This window comes from Netta rufina, assembly GCF_964035555.1.
Source record: "Netta rufina genome assembly, chromosome: 2".
In the NCBI taxonomy this organism is placed as follows: Eukaryota; Metazoa; Chordata; class Aves; order Anseriformes; family Anatidae; genus Netta; species Netta rufina.
In genome coordinates this window covers 107166107-107187706 of record NC_140124.1, presented here as the reverse complement: position 1 = coordinate 107187706, position 21600 = coordinate 107166107, and the positions used below count along the sequence as shown (strand labels likewise).

The 21600-nt window shown below is 43.7% G+C and overlaps 1 protein-coding gene across 1 annotated transcript; it reads right to left on the bottom strand.

Moving 5' to 3' along the window:
- Positions 1 to 14609: 14609 nt before the first annotated feature.
- TMEM200C (transmembrane protein 200C) lies at positions 14610 to 16259 on the bottom strand (the record flags this gene model as incomplete). Its single annotated transcript, XM_084282038.1, has 1 exon — positions 14610 to 16259. The coding sequence occupies one exon, from the start codon at positions 16257 to 16259 to the stop codon at positions 14610 to 14612; it is 1650 nt and encodes a 549-aa protein (XP_084138164.1).
- Positions 16260 to 21600: the final 5341 nt, after the last annotated feature.

Sequence of the window (21600 nt, the reverse complement as noted above, 5' to 3'; positions counted from 1 at the left end):
TGCAGTGCTTAGCTGCATTGGGCTTGGATAGTGGGTGTGGATGGTGGATTAATCTTTGGCAGAAAATGGTCTTTCTAAGAGACTAATAAAACTGAAAGTAGAACAAACTCTGAGGGGAAATATTTGGACGCAGCATTCAGTAACAAGAACCTAAACTGCAGGTGTGTGAGAGCCAGTGTACTAGAAAGGTAAATGTTTGGGCTTACAGGATCAGGCAGAAGCTCTGCTCTGGCACCAAAGTTGTTGTCAGACACTTCTGTTGCCCAGATACACACTTCTACCATAGTCCCTTCTCTTTTTCCTACTCTACCTTGCCTCTTCCCCTAATTCTGCTCCTTCCTATGCCTGCCTGCCTTCTCTCTCCCAGGACTGCCTACAGACCACTGCTCTCCTGATCCCCACAGTTGCTCTGACCTTAAGGCTCCAAGCCATTTCTGTGACAAAGACACAAGAAATCAATCATTTTGTGTTGTAAGTGGTATGACTTTTGTTGTTAACATGTGCCTGTGAAATATGCGCTTCAGTTCAAATAGTAGCTACTTAATTATTTTGTCTGACTTATGGAAATAGCTCGATTTATCCCTCCAGAAATATTGTAATACAAAGTATTTTTCTTTAGCTAAACCGCTAAGTTATGGCAGCAGAGGAAGAGGAATCCATAATGAACTGTTTTTGTAAAACGCCTTAGAGGAAATGAGGCACAGCAGCTTTTTTCTTCTAAATTGAAGTAATGTTGTAATCTTGAATATATACATGAGTTAGCTCTGTTTTGTCCTGTCCTTCACTGTATTCACTTCTGTCAAGAAGAAATGAAGGGCTTTGTACCACTGCTGGTGCTGAAACCTCCTTGCTATGCATATTGTTCACTGAAGCCATGCAGATAGCTTGTGGCTCCCAAGCAGAGCCTGCCCTACCTGCTGCACGGGAAATAATCTCTCTGCGGAGCCTCATGGCAGGGCGAAGCCAGTAGATGGCACTACTGGAAAAACAGCTGCAGCTGGGACGAGGGAATGAGCTGCTTCGAGGCCCCTGCGGCTCACTCCAGGTTTGGGCGGCTGCAAAGGGGGCAGTGAGCATGGGTAAAGGCAGTAGGATGCCTAGAAAATCCTGCACATCCCTGATTTGCTTTACCCGATCACTGAAAATAGGTGTATTTGACCTTTTCTGAGGAAAGATGAAGCTTTTAAAAATGCACGCCTATATGGGGAGAGAAGTGTCCTCAAGTAGTTTTTCCCAAAAGAAGCATTAAGCATGTGGTGTTTGGCTTCCATACGTGATGTGTGGGAATACGGCTTTGGGCAGAGTGTTTAGGGTACACTTTATTAAATTAACACCAGGTTGTTGCAAAGCTGTCCAGCTTGTTACTGGCCTTATAAACCTGGATTTGTGCCCCTTCAGTGGGGAGTGGAGGGAGAGACAAACCTACCAGGCTGCCACTGAGCAGGAGGAAAGGGAAGGTTCTGCATTTAATGAACCCGCTTTGTGCTCTGTGCTGAGGTTTGGGTCAGGCGCCTTGTGTTGCAGCACTTGGCAGAGCATTTATTTTTTTGTCGGTCCACGGAAGGTTGTGGACTTTCAAAAGCCTGTCCCCAAATGGTCTTCTAAATGCAAATTTGAGAGCAGTTATTCACAGCTGCTCTGGGGTCTTAAAATGCAGCTAAATTGCTCAATGCTAGAGGAAGGTTTCAAGGTTAATTTTGAAGAGTAGTTAGAGTGAGGCTTCAGTACTGCACCTCTATATCAGCACATTTTGGATGAATCGGTTTTCCAGAAAACTTTGCCTTAAATACACCGAGGAAACAGTGTTTCTTAATGATTTCCTAATTCAGAAGAGGATCAGTAGAGTCATTCATCTTATAAATTTAAGTGGATTCAATGGCCTAGGACCAAGTACACTTTACAATAAACTGCATTTGTTCTTATTGAAAATGTTAATTATCTTTTTATAGACAGATGGCACTGGAGTGTAGCAAATGTGTGGTGAACCTGTGCTCAAAAACGTTTGGGTGTTTAATGCCTACAGGTTCCAATTTAAGTTTATTTCTGTTTTAGGATTATTGTGATGATTGCAGGGTAATTAATTTCACTTATCTTAAGAGTATAGTAGTCTTGTTTTGGTACATTAAATTAAAATAAATACTTAAGCTATGCCACTACAATTTATCTTGATAATTTAAAATAACACTTAAACCAAAAAGTCTACCAAATATTCAGTTCTTTAGTCCTTAATGACAGCCAGTTCAAAATGAGTTCCTATAATGCTGTTCAAGTCATAACATATTTTCAGCCTTGTGATGGAGAACAAGTCCTAAATTTCGTTAGTACTCTGCTTAGGACATGGGGATCCATGTGTTTGTTACTTAATGTTTTTTTTATTGAAAGTAATTGAAATACGGTTGATTATTAGGTATTTTTGAGGATAGGGCAGGTGGGAAAAAGCTTCTAAAATGAAATAACTGAACTGAGGAAACAGATTAATTGCCCTTTGACTTCTGTGGGGAAACAACACTAAAATCTAGGTTCAGAAGTGAATTTGAGTCATTCTTTATGATTCCTGCATTTACTGTTCTTTTCATGACTTTTTTTTTTTTCCTTTATAGCTGCTAACTTGCTTATTTTTTTTCACTTTAAGTAATTTGTTTTACAAGCACCAGTAGTTTATGTAGAAGATAAATGCAATCTGCTAATTTGTTCTAATTGAGTTTAGCTTAATGTAACTTGAGTTTTTGAAACAATGGTACAACTTCAGAGTGAGAGAGAACTTGTATTAAATATTACCCACTGGTTGTGTGATCTTTTTTTTGAAAGAACTGTTTTAATGTTTTCCAAGTAAGTTGAAAGGAGGCCTTAACAGTAGCTTCTCCCCATTTCTTGGCTGATTTTTTTTTTAATTGGATATGTATTAAACTAGCAGTTCTAATAAACAGGATATAAAAACTGAAGGTGTCCTGTAAATACCTTATTCTGGTATTTATTCTATCTGTTCTGCTGTGCTACTGGGTGCTGTTAGACAATCAATCAGATGGGCACTTACTGTCTGAACAGCTAGGGTAGTTTGGTTCTGGATGTTGCATTTTTGGGGGCTAAATGCAACTAAGCAAGAGTCCTGTATATGTTCTAAATTAAAAAAAAATTTTAGCTGTTCCAGCTGGCTTTTTCTTCCCATAGTCCTGTACGTGCTCTATACACAACAGCAGAAACACATCCTTCACCTACATCTCATATCAGGAGGATGCCATGCTCCACTTCGTGAAGTCCTGTGATCTTCTTGTTGTGGTACCCTAAATGCCTGATCCTGTGACTAGGAGCAGGTAGCTTTATGAGAGGGGGTTGAGAAGTAATCTGCCTTTCTTCTTCCTTGTTCTTCTTGGAGTTCATATTAATGCATATATTCTGCTGTTATTAGTCAAAGCTTCTGCTTGTAGTATGCCATACAATTAAAAAAAAAAACCTTCGTTTTTTTTTTTTTGTTTTTTGTTTTTTACTGGTGCAGGTAGGATGGAATAACCCCTCAATTCAGTGAGTGTGTGTAAACATACTTAAGTTATTATTCTTGATTTTTTTTATCTTCATGAGACAGATCCTGAATTTAGCCTTGAAATAATTTCTTCACCTGATCCATTCTTGCGTATTTATCCTAAACCCAACTCAACGGCTGCAGTTGCATAGCCAAGAATAGCTCACCTGTGGTACTTGAGTCTCGAGATGGATGAAGACTGTTAAACTCTGGTAAATATTCTCTTTGTGGAAGTGGTTATTCAGGATTATAGCCAGGAAAGCACATATCTTCAGGCCCATAAATCCTAAGTGACTTTGTATAATTGTATTGGGCAGTTTCCTTCTCAAAATCAGTCCTAGATGGGCTCAAGTCCAAGCATTGTGTAGGCTTAACACCTCTGAAGCTGGCTTCCTACCATGGATTTCAGTCACTGACCTGTGCAGCAGAAATACAGGATAAGTCTCGTAAAGAGACTCTAAAAAGCCTATGTATTTAGATTAGAGCATATTTTCTATGTCTGCAGGAGGAGAACAAAATGCTTTCTGGAAAAAAAAAAAAAGGTATTAAACACATCTTAGCTCTTGGCTTGTACACCACCCCAATACTACTGCTCCCCTCATTGTTTGCAGGACTTGAAGTGGCACTGTGCTGGTTTTTAAGAGCTGCAAGTGAGAGCCATTGCTTAACCGACCAATTTTTCTGCATATAAAGCAGTTAGCAGTGCTTGTGAAGGTGGTTCTTAAAATCAGCTCAAATCAGCACTTCTTAGGTCCTTTATACCCAGGAGATATACTTAAATCTACCTCCCTTCTTCCACTGTCCATCTAGAAAAATAAAAACACATCTTCGCCCATTGTAGAGTCTCCAAAGTTGCTTTGTTACCCTGCTATTGAACCTTCCTTTAATGCTTCTTCTGTTTGTTTTCTATGCTGCTCCTGTTTTACTTTCCCTCCACAGCATTTATCTAGCTTGGCTTGGGTTCCTGCACTTGTGCCTCTTCCATGATGCTTCTTGACATTGCCAGCTTGTATCCCTTTGTTCCTTGTTCTGGGTAGTGAATACTGCTGAGTAAGAATAGCTGTTCTCTTTATCCCTAGGAGTCTTTCATGAAAGCCTCTTGCTCTAGGGGAGGATACCAATCATCATCTCTTTGAGCTCATGGGGGCTCTGAGCTCATTTTGGCAACTGTTAAGCTGCTGCTTGTAAGCCCATTTTGCTCTGGTTTGCATAGCCCCTATTGTAATGGGAGTACTGGGTTGTCACAAGGTCTCAGAGTTCCTATAATCCTACTCAGAGAACAACTGAGCGTACCCCTGCCTTACTGTGGCTGGGAAGGGGAGCCAGTGCAAAATGGCAGAAACATTTCCTCCTCCTCCATCCATGTTCTTGTGCCTGAGGTTGTTGGGCTCTGTTACAGGGATGCTGTACTTAGGCTGCTGCTGCCAGCATCCCAGCTCCTTGCTGAAAGTTGGTGTCTGCTGCAGTCTGCGAGGGCAGGTGATGCTCCACCAGTCTCTGAAGGAAGGAGTAATGCCCACTGGGGACACAATGATGCAAGAGCCATGGTAGTGCAATGTCTAAAAGCAGCGACTTAGCACCAGGGATGTCGCTGCTTGTGGTAATTGCTGCTGCCTTACAGGAACCTGTGTGCCTGAGATAGGGTGGGGAGTCTGCTGGACCAGAAGCACTTCTGGTAGGGAACCCCCCTTTGGGTGTCACTGCTTTCATGGCCTGTGGGTAAGCTCCTTGGCTATGCCTTCAGTTGCTGCACTTTTATTTTTTGGGGTATCTTCTGGCAGGTTCAGTCTAACCTCTCTTTTCAAACAGCTCTGATTACCATGCTTATGCCTTTAAATCACTGCTATGATGAGATCAGCTATTTCCTCATTACCTTCTCTGTCTGGGACACCTGTTTTACCCTGTGTGCATATGTTACTCCATGTGTTGTACCAGAATTTCAGTTTTTCATCATTTGGCTCAGTTCGCAGGGCTGTGTAGAAGTAATGTATTTTAGTTGTGCATAAACACGATGATTTATATACGCTGTGTTGCTGCAGTATGCAGATTCACGCACCTGTAATGTAATTGCTTACACTCTGTGCTGTAAAAGAATTACTCATTTAAACAAAGGCTGATTAGGTTGTAGCCCTTGTCAGAGGAGAAACAGCTGAGTATTCTAAGGGCCTCTCCTTGACAGAACAAGACCTGCTACCACTTCTATACTTTAATACAGAAAATGTGCATTAATGGCTGTTTCAGAGTCATGAAGACCAAGTACTGTCTAAGTTCATCAACCACAGACTCTCAAAGAGAAGGCTGCATATTGGATAGTGTGCCCATTTACTGTGTATAATACAAATAATTTATCATCACATGTGGTAGGAAACAAAAGAGATTAAGCAATCCCATGTCAGGACATGGAGTACTTAACAGCATATTTTCAAAATGGGCATACTACTTACTGATACCACCAGGACACTTGAAACTCCTGCTGATAAAACCTGTCTCATCCCCAATGTTGTTATTTGTATTCCACTTTTGTGTTAAAGAAAAAATGTTTTAGGAATATCTAAAATATTCCTAATATTACCCCCTAAATAGATAGAGGTAATCCTTGTTTTCCCTTCAGCTGATAACCATTCCAGTTGCGTAGAGGAATCTGCAATTCATTTTAAAATAATTTGAATAATTTATGCCTTAATTTCCTAATGTTGTGACATCTCAAATTTGCCAAAGTACCTGGGGATTTCTGAACTCCACTGTGCTGGAAATACCACTTCTATCTCAGTAAGAGACACAGTTGTAAAATGGTATTGATGAATATGGAAATCATGGTTGATCCAAATCAGATCTTTGTCTCCTACCCAACCATTTCTCTAAGAGGGAATTGAAAAAAATATGTGGTCAGGTTTGCTGGAAAGCATAATTCTATCCTATTCTTGTGGTGGCAGAGTTACTTAAACTATGATTGTCTAAATCATCAATGAGATTGTCTACAATTGCAAAATAAACATGCCTTATAAATAAAGTTATTCTACTGTACACTTTGGATGTTTACCTACTGCACCTTGCAGGAATACATTGCTGTTGAAATATCTGCTGCCCATATAAGAATTGGTTCATCCTGCTGGTGAATTATCAGGTAGCATGCAATATTTATTTGAGCAGAGGACTGAACCAATTTGCTTGTGAAATGAAAGATAGGGTAAACACTACTATAATATTGCCTTACATGTGTAATTACTTTAAATGTGTGAGCTTCCTTTGACTTCAGGCCCCTCAGCTCCACTAACTTCATTAGGCAAACAGCTACGTGGGAAGGATTGGTGACAAAATTACTGCTGCAACCCTGGTGGCAGTGAGGTCATCCAGCTTCTCCCAGAGAGTAATGATGGATGGAAAGGGAGAAGGGAGGTGGCTTCTTTTAGGTGTTGCACCAAATTCTCCCATTTGAGGGAAAGAATGCCTTTTGAACTGGTGAGGGCTAGAAGCTGCAGACCTTTCCACAGTTCATTACCTGCCCCTTTCCCTTTCACCCCCAGAATATCAGTGAGTAGCTCACCTGTGTCAAGTGTGGACAAGCCAGAGTGCTACAAAGGGACAGCACTGCTGCAGCTGATGGATCCCAGACCTGTGCTGTGGCATTCATTTGGGGTTGTATTCCTCTGTATCGGAAGCAAGACATTAGGTCTTTGCAAAGACCATTGCTAAGAAGCTGTGCTCACAGTTCCTGCATATTAGTCCTGAACACTTAAAAAGCTCAATTGCTTCATTAAGGTGACGATGGACCAAAATTCTAGGTCAAGGGTCTAAAAGAGGCAACTTTCTTCTACAGCTTGTACCTGTTAATCTCTGATGGCTTGGGAGATGCAGCCCTAGCTTGTGCCCTTGTTCCAGTGCTGCTGCTCCAGATGCTGTACAAGTTGTAAGGACAGACATGAGGACATGAACTGTCCTGCTGCATTTTCAAGCACAAAGGTCACTTCTAGTGTGGTTGGCAATGCCAGCAGGCAGATCTAAGTTTTCCAACCCCAACAGAGCTGCTACTATCATCACCTTTTCCTGTTACCACAGCAAACTAATAATCAGCACTGGACTTGTTCCCCTTTTAAGTTACCCATTTGAAACAAAATGGTATCAGCTGTCCAGCACTGCCTCTGTCCTTAAATATTCTGCAGGGATGTTTTAGGACAATCTTATTCTTTTGTTGTCTCCTATAATATTGTGTGCAACATATCTGAAAGATAATGAAATAGATTAACACTTCAGTGCCTTGCATGCAGAAAGAGGCTATGTTAAAGATGAGGGACGGCTCTCCTCTTTGAAGAAAAGCACTCAACAGCTCTCTGTTCCTCAGCAGGCTACTTTCACGGTTTGGAAAAGTCACTTAGAGGCAGGTATTTGCATGCTGTCATCATTGCATACTGGTGCCTATATTCTTCTCCCTTTAAAAAACATAATTTTTGTCTTTGCACACTTTGTCTGTGGCTGTGTCTCTGTGACTTGTTTTTAAAAAGGAAGATAATCACTCTCTGTTCCCAAGGCATGTTAGACAGAAATGCATTAAGGACTGTGAGGTGATCTGATGCTACTTTAATGGGGACTCTATAAGCATTTTAAATAGGTTCTATTAGGCCCTGAGACCAAATTGTGTTTCTTTAAAGTGCTTTTTTGTTGTAAAGTCAGTGAAGTAAAGAACATATGCTACAGCCCTCAGAGGGACACCTAAAGTACACTTCAGGATGGAGAGAGGCAATTTTATGGTGTTGTGGAAGTACCACATTAGCTCATTGGGTGTTTATCCTGATGTAGCCACCTCTGGTGACTTTTATGTGCCATATCTCAGAAAGGTTAGTTTGCCAGGTAGTCCCTTGTGAGACCCTTACAGAAGGTTTCTGTGTTGCTCTGAGGTGTGAAGCGAGCTGCACTGCACACCCTGTAGTGTGCCACCTCCGTCTGCAAAGTCATTACCAGCTCTAATTCTTACCAGCACTTGTGCTCAAGCTGTGAAGTTCTGCTCCCTTGAAAACAGCTGATGAGGCTTGTACCAGCTTGGAAACTCTGCATGAAGGAAAAAAAAAAAAAAATGCTGTGTGGCTTGGCCTCACTTTGCTCCCAGACAGGCCAGGGAGGATGTGTCAGCACCGTGCCAAATCTTACTAAGGGTGATGAGCAAACAGCACTCCTAGGTTCTGTGATGGCTGTCACTTCAAAGACTTGTAAGCCGAAGACTTGCCAGAGTGGAATAAAAACTAAAATCTCCAGTATGTGCAGTAAGAGAGTTTTGGCTACAGAAATAGGCCTATGAACTTTATACTTAGGCACAGAATATAAAAGTACAGCACATGCCACCATCATGCATATACTTATTCCAGTAAGTGATAGGCCTAGGTTCTAACCTTTTTTTTTCCCTCAAGTATGTATTTTACTGATTTTTATCTGCCATCTAAATTCCCTGTCTATGTGTACCCATTAAAATATTAAAAATAATGTATATATAATGAGATATTTCAGTAACTAATGTGATGTTACTTCCATTTGCTTGACAGTAATTATACTCTGGCCTTGTATGTTGTTTTCTTCAAAACTGGAGTTCATTGAAACCATTATGAAAACAAGGCATTAGACAAAAATGCTAAATGATCATTTTTTTCTTGTAATTTTGATGTAAGCTGTAAAGCTTAGCTTGGAATTGACCACTTTTCCAAAAGTCTTCAAACTACTTTTCCAAACTTCTTCCTTGGTAACTCAAACATGAGGAATCATTGGCAGATCTTGACTTGATAATTTAAATACTATGGAGAGGGCCCTGCCTCGGGAGTGCCTAGTTGCCAGTTTGGTAGAAGAAAGCACTGATGTTTGCATCTCTTTTGATACCTGCTTTCCTAAAACTATTTTACCAAACAAGCTTTCCATCTCATTGTGAAATAATTTAAAAAGAAAAACTATAGAGATAAAAACTTTAAAAGTAGGCACGATGGCACCCACATGCCACAGTCTATAATTAAAATGTAAATAAAAGACCAGTGGACAAATAGGGGCTGTGCTCTTCCAGTGCCTGATCCAGTCAGCTCATTTCTGGTAACCTAGAAACTTCAGTGCCATCTCACCCGATCATTTCTGCTTCTGTTGGGCTTCCAGGGCCTGCCTCTACCTCTGCTCTTACAGTGAGAGCTAAATGGTAGGAGACATTTTCTCGTGCACTTAGGTATTTCTGCTTTGGCAATTTAAAAACTGGTAAACAGAAAGGGTAGCGTCTGAACTAAAATAGATAACAGCATACCCTTCCATGAAAGATTTTTTTCCTGTGGCTGAGACCCTATTTATCCTCTCAGATTGTGCCTGCACATGCTGTGCTTCTGTTCACTGTTTGCAGGCCCAAACTGAATTCTTGACTCATCCTTTGTAGAGAAAAATAATAATTAAGCAGAATAGATAAAGCATTCCATTATTGCTTGTGACAGTCATGGAGAAGAGAGAAAGAAGGTAGACTTATTTATTTATTTACTTTCCTGAGGGAAATTTGATGCACTTTTTCTAAAAGAAGAAAAAAAAAAAAAAAAAAAGGCACTACCTAAATACTTTAAGATTTTAATTGTCAGCTTCCACTGAGAACTTGTATTTTTTGTACCTCTTGTGTAATAAAGTCTGACTTCTGGCTTGGTTACAGCCAGAGATTGGGTGTTTCTTTCTTTCTCCCTCTTTTCACAGGGAAAGAAAAATGCAGGACAGAAATATGTTAATGATGCAAAGCATTAACTGGTGATCTACTTACATGATGAGCAATTTTCATTTCTCACTATAAATAGTCCTTTTTTTATTGCATCCACATGAATGTATTCTTGTTTAGAAAGAAAAAATGGTAAATTTTATCAAAGACTATTCATCACATTGGAATCCAATAACTTTTATCAGTTACTATGTCATCTCCATTATTTTTAATAAAATTATTGTTTAATTGAAGTCATGTTCTGTGTACATTTTGAAACTGTTTTGGCTATTACGGAAGTACACTATCACAGCCTGCAGACTTACAACTAGGTTAATAGTTATCTAATTAGATGTTTGTACATGCACTATTACTCACTGTTGGACAACATGGTTTCTTGAAAAGGCTGTTAAAAATGTATCTAAATAATACAGTGCAATAAATCTGGGCTATTGTCTTTTGTACTATAACAGCTGATATGGCAACTGTTGGATACAAGGGTTAGAGTTTACAAATACAGTTCCTAATAGATTTAAGTGTATCAAAACTTGCATTAAACACCTTTTACGAACCTCAGGTGCTTCCCTAAATGCATCTGTATTTCCTGTACATATCCCACCCAAGACAAACATTTGCTTTCCCTTTTATGTGTGGTTGATAACCACTGTGTCACCCCTCACAATACACCATTCAAACTCCTTTCCTCTGATTTAGGAAACAGAAACCATTTTGCCACTTGGCTGAAAGTGTGAGCCACTTTTGCACGGGGGGGGTGATGTCTCCCCCTCATTCCTCTCTCTTGCTACTCCTGCCCTTTTTGCTGCCTGCTGAGGTCTGTCAGCTGAGCTGCTTCTGGAAGTGTTCAGCAGATCAGCTGAGTCGAGTGAGCCAGGTTAAGACAAGGATTTTAAATATTTTGTTAGACACTGAAAACTGAGCCAGAACTGGGTTACAATATGATCACGTGAGCAGCTTCTCTAGAGTCCTGAGGATTTTGTAATAAACAGCAGCACAACTGAAGTATATTGAGGGCATTGGCCTATGTCCTCAGACTTGTCCAAGCATCTACACTCATAATGCACAGATGCAGCCTTGTACCTAGTGATGGGAATACTCTGAGAGATCAGGCAGAAATAATCTTTTGCTCTGGAAGTTTTATATAAGCATCATAGCACTTCTTCTGTGCTAAAGGAAACATCTCTGTACCAAAATCTGTTTTCTTCCATTGTAAGAATTTATGCCTGGGTATTCCAGCTTAGCAATTCCATCTTAAAAAGTATTTTGCGTGCAAGCATCTCTCTTTCTGCAACACGTAGGCAGGTAGATACCGGTAAGCAGAAGCAACATCTCAACTCTTGACAAGGCGTGTGGAGGAAGCACTTGGTGGCAGAGGGAAGGTTAAAAGAAATAGACTAGAGTGGAGGAAAATGCATAAGCAAGAGTAAAAAGAGCAAATGATAGCAACAGGCAGTCTGGCAATCCTGAGAAGCAGTCACGGTCAATTGGGAGAGGATCAAGAAGAGGTTAATGCACAAAACTGAGCACTCGTCTCCTGCTGGTGTCATCAGGAAAGGTTCAGATGCCGACCATTCTCTATTTCTCTCCAAAGCTGATGGTACTCTGAGCAGTCACACGTCATGCACAAGGGTTGAATTCCTCACCCATTTTCCAATATTGGTGTGCTAAACTAATTTGTCCATCTTGAATTTTAAACAAAATTTTCTGATTTCAAATCCACCACTGCATATGTTGTTCAACAAATACATTTGAATAATACATTCATAAAGCTAAGGAGAGAGATTTTTTTTATTACTTGCAGAGGCTTTATCTGCTTGTTAATGTGTATGTTACAAATTACTTCTAGCTGCTGTTCTAAAAATCCAGCTTGAGTGATGAAAGTTCATGTTTCAAATCTCCTTTTTCTTGGCAACACAGGAAAAAGCAAAAATGTCCTTATTAAAAACAAAGTTTGCTGTAATTTTGTTATTCAGAAAGCTTTGCGGAAAACTAATCAGCAGAAGAATTACTGGACTGCTTTATTTTAAATTAGTCTAAGGAGTTCCCAGAGGCTTTTTAAAGTTGTGGTGTTTTTTTTTTTTTTTTTTTTTTTTCAGAGCACACTGTAAATTCAGATGACTGAATAAATATTTACTGAGAATACATATATACATATAAAATATTCGTCTGCCCTTCAGAATAAAAATAACCTGCCACGCTTTCAAGAGGACCTCATCCTCCAGGAAGCAGCCTCCACGACTAGCCTCTTTCCCTGCACCTCTATGAAGTTTTCATGTGGAAAATAACAGGGTGTCTTCATCTGTGTAAATAAAGCTGCCATCAGCATTTCTGTCAGCACCAGGTAACACTGCTCAGATACATCTCATAAATCTTGCTGGGAATCACAGGAGAAACACTGAGCAGAAGCGCAGGTCCGTTGCTGATTTGGAACTGAAATGAAAGAACTGTGTGAACGTCAGTTCCAGCTGAGCTCCCTTCTCACAGGGAAGGCCAACCACTTCATGTGGGGCTTCATCAATCCCCTTCCAGTCCCTGCAGCTTTAAAACATACTTTTTGCCAGCTGTGTGCTAGCAGTTTGATAGCAAAAAATGTCGTACTGATGTTCATGTTGTCATTTTACTGGTTGCCACCGACAGGAGAAAAGATATTGCCATCTGGATGTCTCTGTTGCTCAAGAGAACAAGCGCTTTCTGCTTCCCCACTTTCGGAATTCTGACATGGCAAGTCATTTATTATTATATATATATATTTTAATTAGCCTTATTTAATAAATAATTTTGCTGGATTACTCTTTGCATTGTATTTTGTGACAGTTATATTCAATTTTGCAATGTGCTGTAATAGAAGTATTTGAATATAAAACTAAACATTTTAAAACATGAAACCATTACATAAATTTTAATTGCAACAGAAAAACTATTTCCTGCCTACACATTGTATTTGTTTAATGTCAGTTTCTCTTATTGTACCAATGAAATGCCATATTCGTATTCAGAATCTGAAATAGTGACAAAATCTTCTGAGAATCTAAAGCTAGCTAGCTGCTTTAGCAAAATAAAAGAATGCCTGTTGTGTTGCAGGTATGAAAACGAAACAGCTCACCAATTTACTAAAAATCTGCCCACAGACAATATTGCATAGCTCAGCCTTAAGGAAACTTGCTTTTCTCACTCATGAAGAAATTGTCACCGCATCAAAGTCAGTGAGAAACATACACTGACTTCAATCGGGTGCACGGCTAAGAGATTTTCAGGACTTCCATTATGCTTTAAAATTAAGGTTATTCACATGCATTCATAAATTGGAAACCCTTAGCAGCAGGAAGGCTTAAAGCAACAGTTGTAAGTGAAAAATCCAAAAAGAACATGCTGCAGTTTGAGATTAATACATTACTCACAAAAAATATAATTTTGATTTAAACCTGTTTGTTTTTTTCCCTAGCACGTCTAAATCTCAGATTTCTTCCACTGTCACAAAGCAATCCTAGAAATGCAGACAGAATCTGCGGACTGAACTAAAGGACAGCTTCTCAGAGTCAGAACCACTATTTGTTTTGAAACTACTCCTAAATGATTATAATCCACTTAAAAACATAAACAAACTTTAGCCTTGTAGCATCTCTACAATCATTCACAGTATAAAAACAGAGGTTTCTAGTTTCTGTGTGTACTTACCAAAATAAAGGATTGTTTGTCTCTCAGTTTTGTTTGTAAATGTTTTATTAAAAAAAGCTTTTAATGCTATTAGTCAATACATGTGTAATAATACTTAATAAAGTATCACGTCGTAGTAGGTATTTTGGATTCAGGAATGTCATGGTTTTAACTAATTTTTCAGAGCTCTGTTCTGCTCCAGTCTCTTCTAAAATGTCATTTTTCCAGAATTTAAACAAACTCATTCTTTGTCAAGGTACGTCATCCTTAAGGCCTTGCAAACTTTTTAGAGTGATTGAACCAAAACAAAGAGAGAGCTCGGCTTTCTTGATCTGAAGACCACGTTGCTCTTGAGCTTAAAAAGGTGCCTGCGGTTTTCAAGCAGTTAGTGGCAAATCAGCAAGAAAGAAATCAGAGGAGAAGGGGCACTTGGAAATCAAGACAAGTAAAGTGCACAGTTATACTGTCCGAAATTGTATTAATCTGATCCAAAGAACCTATTGGACTGTGGATATTTAATACAATTTGGCTTGCATGGAACATACAATCACAATCGGACAGAAGGATTTTCTTTTTCTTCCTGAAGTCATCTACAGGATTTATTGAATTCAATTTTCAAGGGTGGCATACTGCAGCTCTTTGGATATAGATTGGTTTCTTAAGTCCACAAAAACATTGGAGAAGTGGGGAAAGGTGTGGAGGGTTGCAAGGTGTCCTTCTCTGTTTCATTTAGATGCCAGTACTCTCCAGTTCCCCATCCTCCAGCCCTAATGCAGCGTGCGACCTAGAAATCATAAAGAGTTTCTCTTTATTTGTGTACTGTCTTTGCGTTTGCTGAGATTGCTCCCCTGTTTGTTCTCTGCTGGTAGCCTTGAGGGGGTCTGTCTTCTCAACTGGTTCCTCCTCACAGTCCTGGATTTTACTGGCTGGGATGTTGGCAACTGACTCCAAGGAGGTGCCAGCCTCCTCCAGGTGGCTGTAGCCCTTATTGCTGCTGGAAGGATCAGACTGGGAGCTCTGAGAGTCCGTCCTGGTGACGGCAGGGGGAGTGGAGGGGGGTGAACCCCCCAGATCCAGAGATTTGGAGTAGCTAGAAGATGCCTTTGCCAAGAGGCTGGAGTCCATGCCCCTGCTGACAGCTGGAGACCGAGGTGGCTCGGGGGAAAGGGGACGCCTAGCATCAGGCAAGCAGCTGGTGCTCTGCCGCCTCAGAACCAGCTTGTGCCTCCTTGTCCCGTAGCCTCCCTCGATGTGGCTGCTGCTAAGGTCAGTCAGGCTCAGCTCAAACTCCCCCCGTGGGATCTCCCGGGCCCCTCGCTCACCAGGGGGCCTCCGCCAGCCTCCCCCTCCGCCACTCTGCGCCAAGGGCAGGAGGGTGAAAGCACTCAGTGAAGAGCCAACGATGGAGCTGGCCGTGCTGCGCTGGCCCCAGCTCTCTGGTGGGCTGCAGGGTGGGCTGGTGAAGGCGCGGCCAGCAAGGGCTGCACGCTCCCGGTAGATGCTGTACACGGCCTCGGCCAGGCTGGGAGGCTGCGGTGGGGTGCAGAAGGAGGAACGCCGTGGCGAGGATGCCAGGTCAGGGGGAGAAAGGGAGGCACCCAGCCCTGGTGGCCAGGAGCTCTTGGCCAGCATGGCCGTGGCACCCAGGCCTTCACCACCAGGCTTTAGCTCCAGGCCCCGGGACTGCACGTAGTTGACAAAGCCGTTGAGAGGGGCTGAGGCCGGGGTGCCTCCGTCCTTTGCCCGCAGGCTGTGGGCATCGATAACAGTGGAGTAGAGGTCACGCAGGTTGATGATCTTGGTCTTCTTGTCACGGTTCTCGTGCAACACTGCATTGGCACAGATGAAGAGGAAGATGCCGATACCCATGATGAGGGGGCCCAGCACCTTCAGCTTGTCTGAATGCAGGTAGCTCGAGAAAAGACGGAAAAGGAAACCCACGGAGGCCTGGGGGGATGAGGAAGTGGGACGGGACTGCGGGAACCCCCGTGTGGCAGCGGTGGTGGAGGAGTTGGCTCTGGGGGGTGACTCCAGATGGATGTCTGCTTGTGCCCCTTCCTGGCTGCGGGAGCGGTTCCTGGGGGTGCCACCCTGCGGTGCCAGATGTCTGCCCCCACTGACGCCACCTTCTCTGTATACTTGGCTGGGCTTGGGCCAGTAGCCCACCACCGCCAAGGCGATGCCCACTAGCAGTACCAGGATGCCACAGAGGGCGATGAGCCCCGAGAGGGAGCACAGCTTAAGCTTGCCTTTCACCACCACCACATCGTTCTTGCGTTTCTTCTTGGTCTTACGTTTGCGTTTGGGGGCTTGGCTTTGGGGTCGCAAGGGGTCCTGCTTCCTAGCTGAGATCCTCAGGAGGCCTCCAGTGGCGATCATGGCTGGCTACCCAGAGCACTGCTCCCTGCAGCTGCTCCAGCTCCTGCAATAAAAAAAAAAAAAAGAGAAAAGGGTGAGGACTGAGCAAAGACCCACAGCACAACAGCTGCTACTGTTTCCTGTTTATCTTTCAACCTCCTGATAGTTAAAATCCTCAACAAATGGGACAGGGGATGGCACCAGCAGGCTGATCTCCCTTGTCCATACAGCTCCTGTGCGTGATAGAGACTGGCAGACCCATGAGACAGACAGTTAAGCAACTCTGGGAAGGGATGCAACCATGTGCCCCACTAGACCCTTGGCAAACAGCTAATTAATTTATTTATACTTCAGGAAAATGATAGATGGGGTGGTACCTGCCGGTGTAAACAAGAAAATGATCCTGCTGCTCTCAGAAGAAGCTTGCAAAGCACCAGGATTCAGAGGCGGCTACCAGCTTCCCTACCCTCAAGCCCCATTCCCATGGGGTCAGGTTGTGCTACACGGTGACTGTGGTTAGTGATGTCACGCAGGGACTGGATTCGAGGGGAGGAGGAAAATAAAAGCAGGAAGGCAATATATTTGACCTACGGATACCACTTATTTTATTACACTACTTGCATGTTGCTGTGGGGAAAGGGGAGGGTTAAACATATTGCTTTGCTTGCCTTTCCTAAATAAGTGGCAAAGGAATTACTGTGAAATGCACAAGGGAAACATTCGAATACCAGAAAGCGGTGCCCTGTCGAACTTTCTTCCTAGCCATTTCCTTTGCATTTGATCTGCAACATTACAGAGATCCATCTCCTGCCTGTGGTTGGGGAGCATCAGGACGGCCGCCTGGTTTGGGAACATGTGCGATGCTCAAGGTAAGTGTTATGTAACCCTGGCCAGCTCCCCCCGCCTCCAGAAAGGGGAGATGGGGGCTGGCAGGTACGAGATGGCATGTCACGTCTTATTAAAGGAGGAGCGAACCCCTGTGAATCACCTGGGGGAAACCGCAAGTGTTGCTTGTAGAGAAACTGGCAGGGGACTAAACAGCTAGCATTTATGGCTTTCATTTCCCTGGACCATCAGGAGTCGTCTGCATGTCCCAGTGATCTGAGCTACAAAAGGCACCATGGAGGAACAATTCCTGCACCGTGGCAATTCTTTTTCCAGAGAATCCTCCTTCATGCTACCGAGAAGGTTCCCCTCCCCCCTTTCTCTTTTTAGCTATTTTTTTTTTTTTTTTAGGGAGCAAAAGATAACAGCACCAAATATAATCTGGTTTATAAACTTCTATTCATTGCATTGAAAGATGATTAAGTAAGCACCTAAAAAAAAATACCGTGTCCCTTTTCAGCTTTTAAATCTCATTTATTTTCTATTCCCAGATTTGCCACGTATGCAATAATGTTGTGTCCCATTTACTCCGTTCGTATTTTCCCTGGAAAAGAAGGGTGTTGTTGGCAAGGACATTGTTAAATTACTCTCTGAGGCATTACATACTCAAAACAAAGAGCAGAGACTTGCCTTCTCGTTCCTATCACTGAACTATTCACTTTAAAAAACAAAAAGGGGGAAAAAAAGGCATTACTTATTGGAGAGGAGTGTGATTACCGGGGCATGATTTGCTTTAATTGCCGGTTCGTTGATCCCATTCTTCCTAGTGCCCCACTAGACAGGCGCTTTTCTCCTCTACGACGACAAAACCAGATGGCAAGCGTTTCAGAGCAGCTTTTGCAAACCGGCAGCGCTCGGCACTTAGTTTTTTCCGATTTACAGAAAGAGCGTAGAGCATCCTACGACCCCCGGCCATTACCAGCGATCGCAACACAGCGGAATAACCCAGGGCTCGGGGAGACATCCCGGAGCTACAGACCGCATCGCTACGAACCGGCTGCGAGCTCCGGGCACCGGCAAAGCGCTGCCGGCTCCTCGCACGAGTCCCCGAGGACCGCTCGGTGCTTGGGCTGGGCGCTGCAGGGCTACCCCAGAGACAGTTTTAACGCCGAGCGAGGCGCTGCGTTGGCCGGGGACCGCTTTCAGTCCGGCCGAGGGGCAGAAAGGGGAGGCTCTGCGGCGTTAAAGGGCTCCTGCTGCCAGACCACCTGCGCCCGGGGGGCTCCGGCGGAGAACCGGCAGGAGGAGGAGGGGGGGACGCGCTCACTTACCGAGGAAGACCGGCGAGGAGTCCGCGGCCAGGCGGCCACCGCGGGGAAGAAACTTTCCGGCCCGAGCGGGCATCCCCGCGCGGCGCCCGCCCCGCCGCCGCCACCGCCTCACGGCCCCGGGCGGGCGGGCGGCGGGGCCGAGGGGGAGCCCAGCGCTCGGCCCAGCCCCGCCGCCGCCACCACCACCACCACCACCGGCACCGCCGCCGGCCGCCTCAGGGAGCTCGGCGGGAGCGCTGCCCCCTCGCCATGCCGCATCCTTCCCGCCGCGGGGCCGGCCCGGCCGAGCCGCCGCCTCCTCCTGCGCCGCCGCGGGGCTGCCGGCCGGCCTCGGGGCCGTTGCTAGGCGACGGAGCCGTGACACAGGGAAATGGCCGCACTCCGGCCGCCGCCGCCGCCCCCCCACCTGCGCACCTGCGCCCGCCCGCCGCGGCCCTGCCCTCGCACGCCACGCCCCTAACGGGCACGCCACGCCCCTAACGGCCGCGCCCCCAACGGCCGCGTCCCGCCCCTAACGGCCGCGCCCTGCCCCAACGGCCCCGCCTCGCCCCCGCCATGTCGTGCGTGCCCCGGCGAGGCGCGCCCGCCGGATTAGATGGGCTCAGAGGGGTGTGATTATCCCAGTCCAACAGCCCAGGGCTCTGCCTCGCCTCATAGCCTTCATAGAGTCAGAGTCACAGAATATCCCCAGTTGGAAGAGACCCACAAGGACCACTGAGTCCAACTCCTGGCTCCACACAGGTCTGCCCAAACATTCAGACCATGGTTAAGAGCACAGTCCAAACGCTTCACAGAATCACAGAATCACAGAATTTCTAGGTTGGAAGAGACCTCAAGATCATCGAGTCCAATCTCTGACCTAATGCTAACAGTCCCCACTAAACCATATCCCTAAGCTCTACATCTAAACGTCTTTTAAAGACTTCCACTTCTTAAACTCCGTCAGGCTTGGTGTCCTGACTACGTCCTGGGGAGCCTGTTCCAGTGGATGACCACCCTCTCACTGAAGAACCTGTTCCTCAAATACAGCCTGACCCTCCGTTGTTGCAGCTTGACACCATTCCCTTGGTTCACGCAAAGTGACCAGAGGGTCACTAAAGAGAATAAACTGGCGCCTGCCCCTCCACTCCTCCTCATGAGGAAGCTGTAGACTGAGATGTCTCCCCTCAGCCTCCTCTTTTCCAGGCTGAACAGGCCAAGTGACCTCAGCTGCTCCTCATACATCTTCCCCTCTAGGCCCTTCATCCTTCTGGGCTTTGCCATGTCTCCATTTCAGAACATCATAGTGGGGTGGAAGTGGGAAGACTGCACTGGTGACGTCCCAGTGACCTCGTGGCATGCTGTCCTGCCTTTGGTTGCAAAATACTTATCCTGAACAAGAGGGAGAGTGTGCATCTCAAGTGACAATACAGTGGTTTTGAAAGGAGAAGCGGCAAATACAATAATATCACAACTTCTTTTTCCCCTCAAGTTTGCAGGAATGACTAGGAAGTCAGCCAAGAAGCAGATGAGATGATGAGGAGAGTAATAAAGAAAGAAAGATGAAAGTCACAGCTAAGATGTGTCAGTGGTGTTACACTGGATCTCGCATTTTCAGTAGAGACCAGGAAACAATATTCTCTTCTGAGCACCTTCTTGGAAATTCTGATTAAATCGAAGCCACATTAAGCTGTCGCATAAGTGAGATATAATCTCGCATGTCCCATCACACTGCTTCTCATATTTATAAGAAAAGACTGCTGTTGATTGCTTTAGTAGAGTCTTGTTAGAGGTCCACTGTGAGACTGAAAGGCAAATCTCAGGCAGGTATCTCAATAAGTTAGAAAACTCCTCCTGTAAAACTTGTGTTTGCTCCCAACATTCATTGCCTGTTTTGCAGCGGTGAATAGGCCAAACCCACTTTTTTTTGTAAGTGGTCTGGGATTACTATTGAAGTTGGAGTGTGATCTAGCCCAGGCCAGAACAGCCCTCTTCTACCTCTGCTTGACCTCTTGCATGGGAAGACTATGCTGTGTGTAAAAACCTGCCAGAAACTGAGACAATTTTTATGGTTTAAAATAGTGCTGCTTTAAAAAAAAATAGTTATAACTGAGGGTGGAAAAAATGTAGGAGAGATTATGAATATTCAATTAAATTGTATATATTCCAGCCTCAACAATTCTGTGATTCTGTGAATTTTAATCCAGACTGTGCTATTGCATGTCTTTCACCCCAACCATCAACGCCTATTTTGAGAACAAACAAATCCTAAAGCTGTACATATGCATTTTAATCTCAGTTGAAGTCTGTCTCAGCAGAACCACTTGGGGCACATTTCTTTTAGTACATATATAACTTTTGGTTATGCAACAGGCTTGAAATTTAAGATTTATTATTTAAGAACTTCTTATAAAACTGTGCTTCGAACACTCTCGTTGAACCTGAGCCTTCTGACGTTCGGTAATTTGCTTTGTGTTCAGCCCAGACTATCAGAGAAATCCAAACATATCACATCTGTTTCCACTGGAGACCTGTATCCTATCAATAATGCAGCATCATCAGACTCTCCCTGAAAAGCTCCTGTGTTAGAGAAAGAGGGAGAATGAGAGCGAGTTTTTAAAGGGCAAAGAGCTCTTTTCCCTATCTGAGTCATATTTTCTATTTCTGTCAAACTAAACCATTCTATTTAGCTACCTTTTTTATACAACGGCCTTTCCATATTTTCATTGCTAACGTTTTGAGTGATTAGGCTATCATCACGTTCACGGTTTTCAAATTACTCCTAGCAAAATTTGCTGTAGGTGAGTCCAAATCCTGGGGAGAAAAAAAAAAAAAAAAAAAGAAGAAAAAAAAAATATATGTTCTTGGATGAAAAGCTGCTGAAAATGTTGTTAGGCAGCAGCTAGCAATGCAGACTTAATTTGCTCTACATCATAAGGATCAGTTCTACAACGTCAGAGTGAATCCCTTAGAGCAAGTTACCATGCTGTGTTACATATCCTTATGTATCCTGCAGATTCTTCTTGTTGTTTTAACAAACACATTGGGAGCTTTAATGAAACATTTATTTTATTTTTAATTGACATGGATTGTGTGCTCCCAGGAGCAGAATGGTTGCAAAAGACAGCTTTCCTATTGGTCTGATTTACTAGTTGCCTGAGTTAATTTGTAACTCTCTCTGCAGTATTTGGATTGACTACTGAGCACTTCTGGCAGGCTCAGCCCAT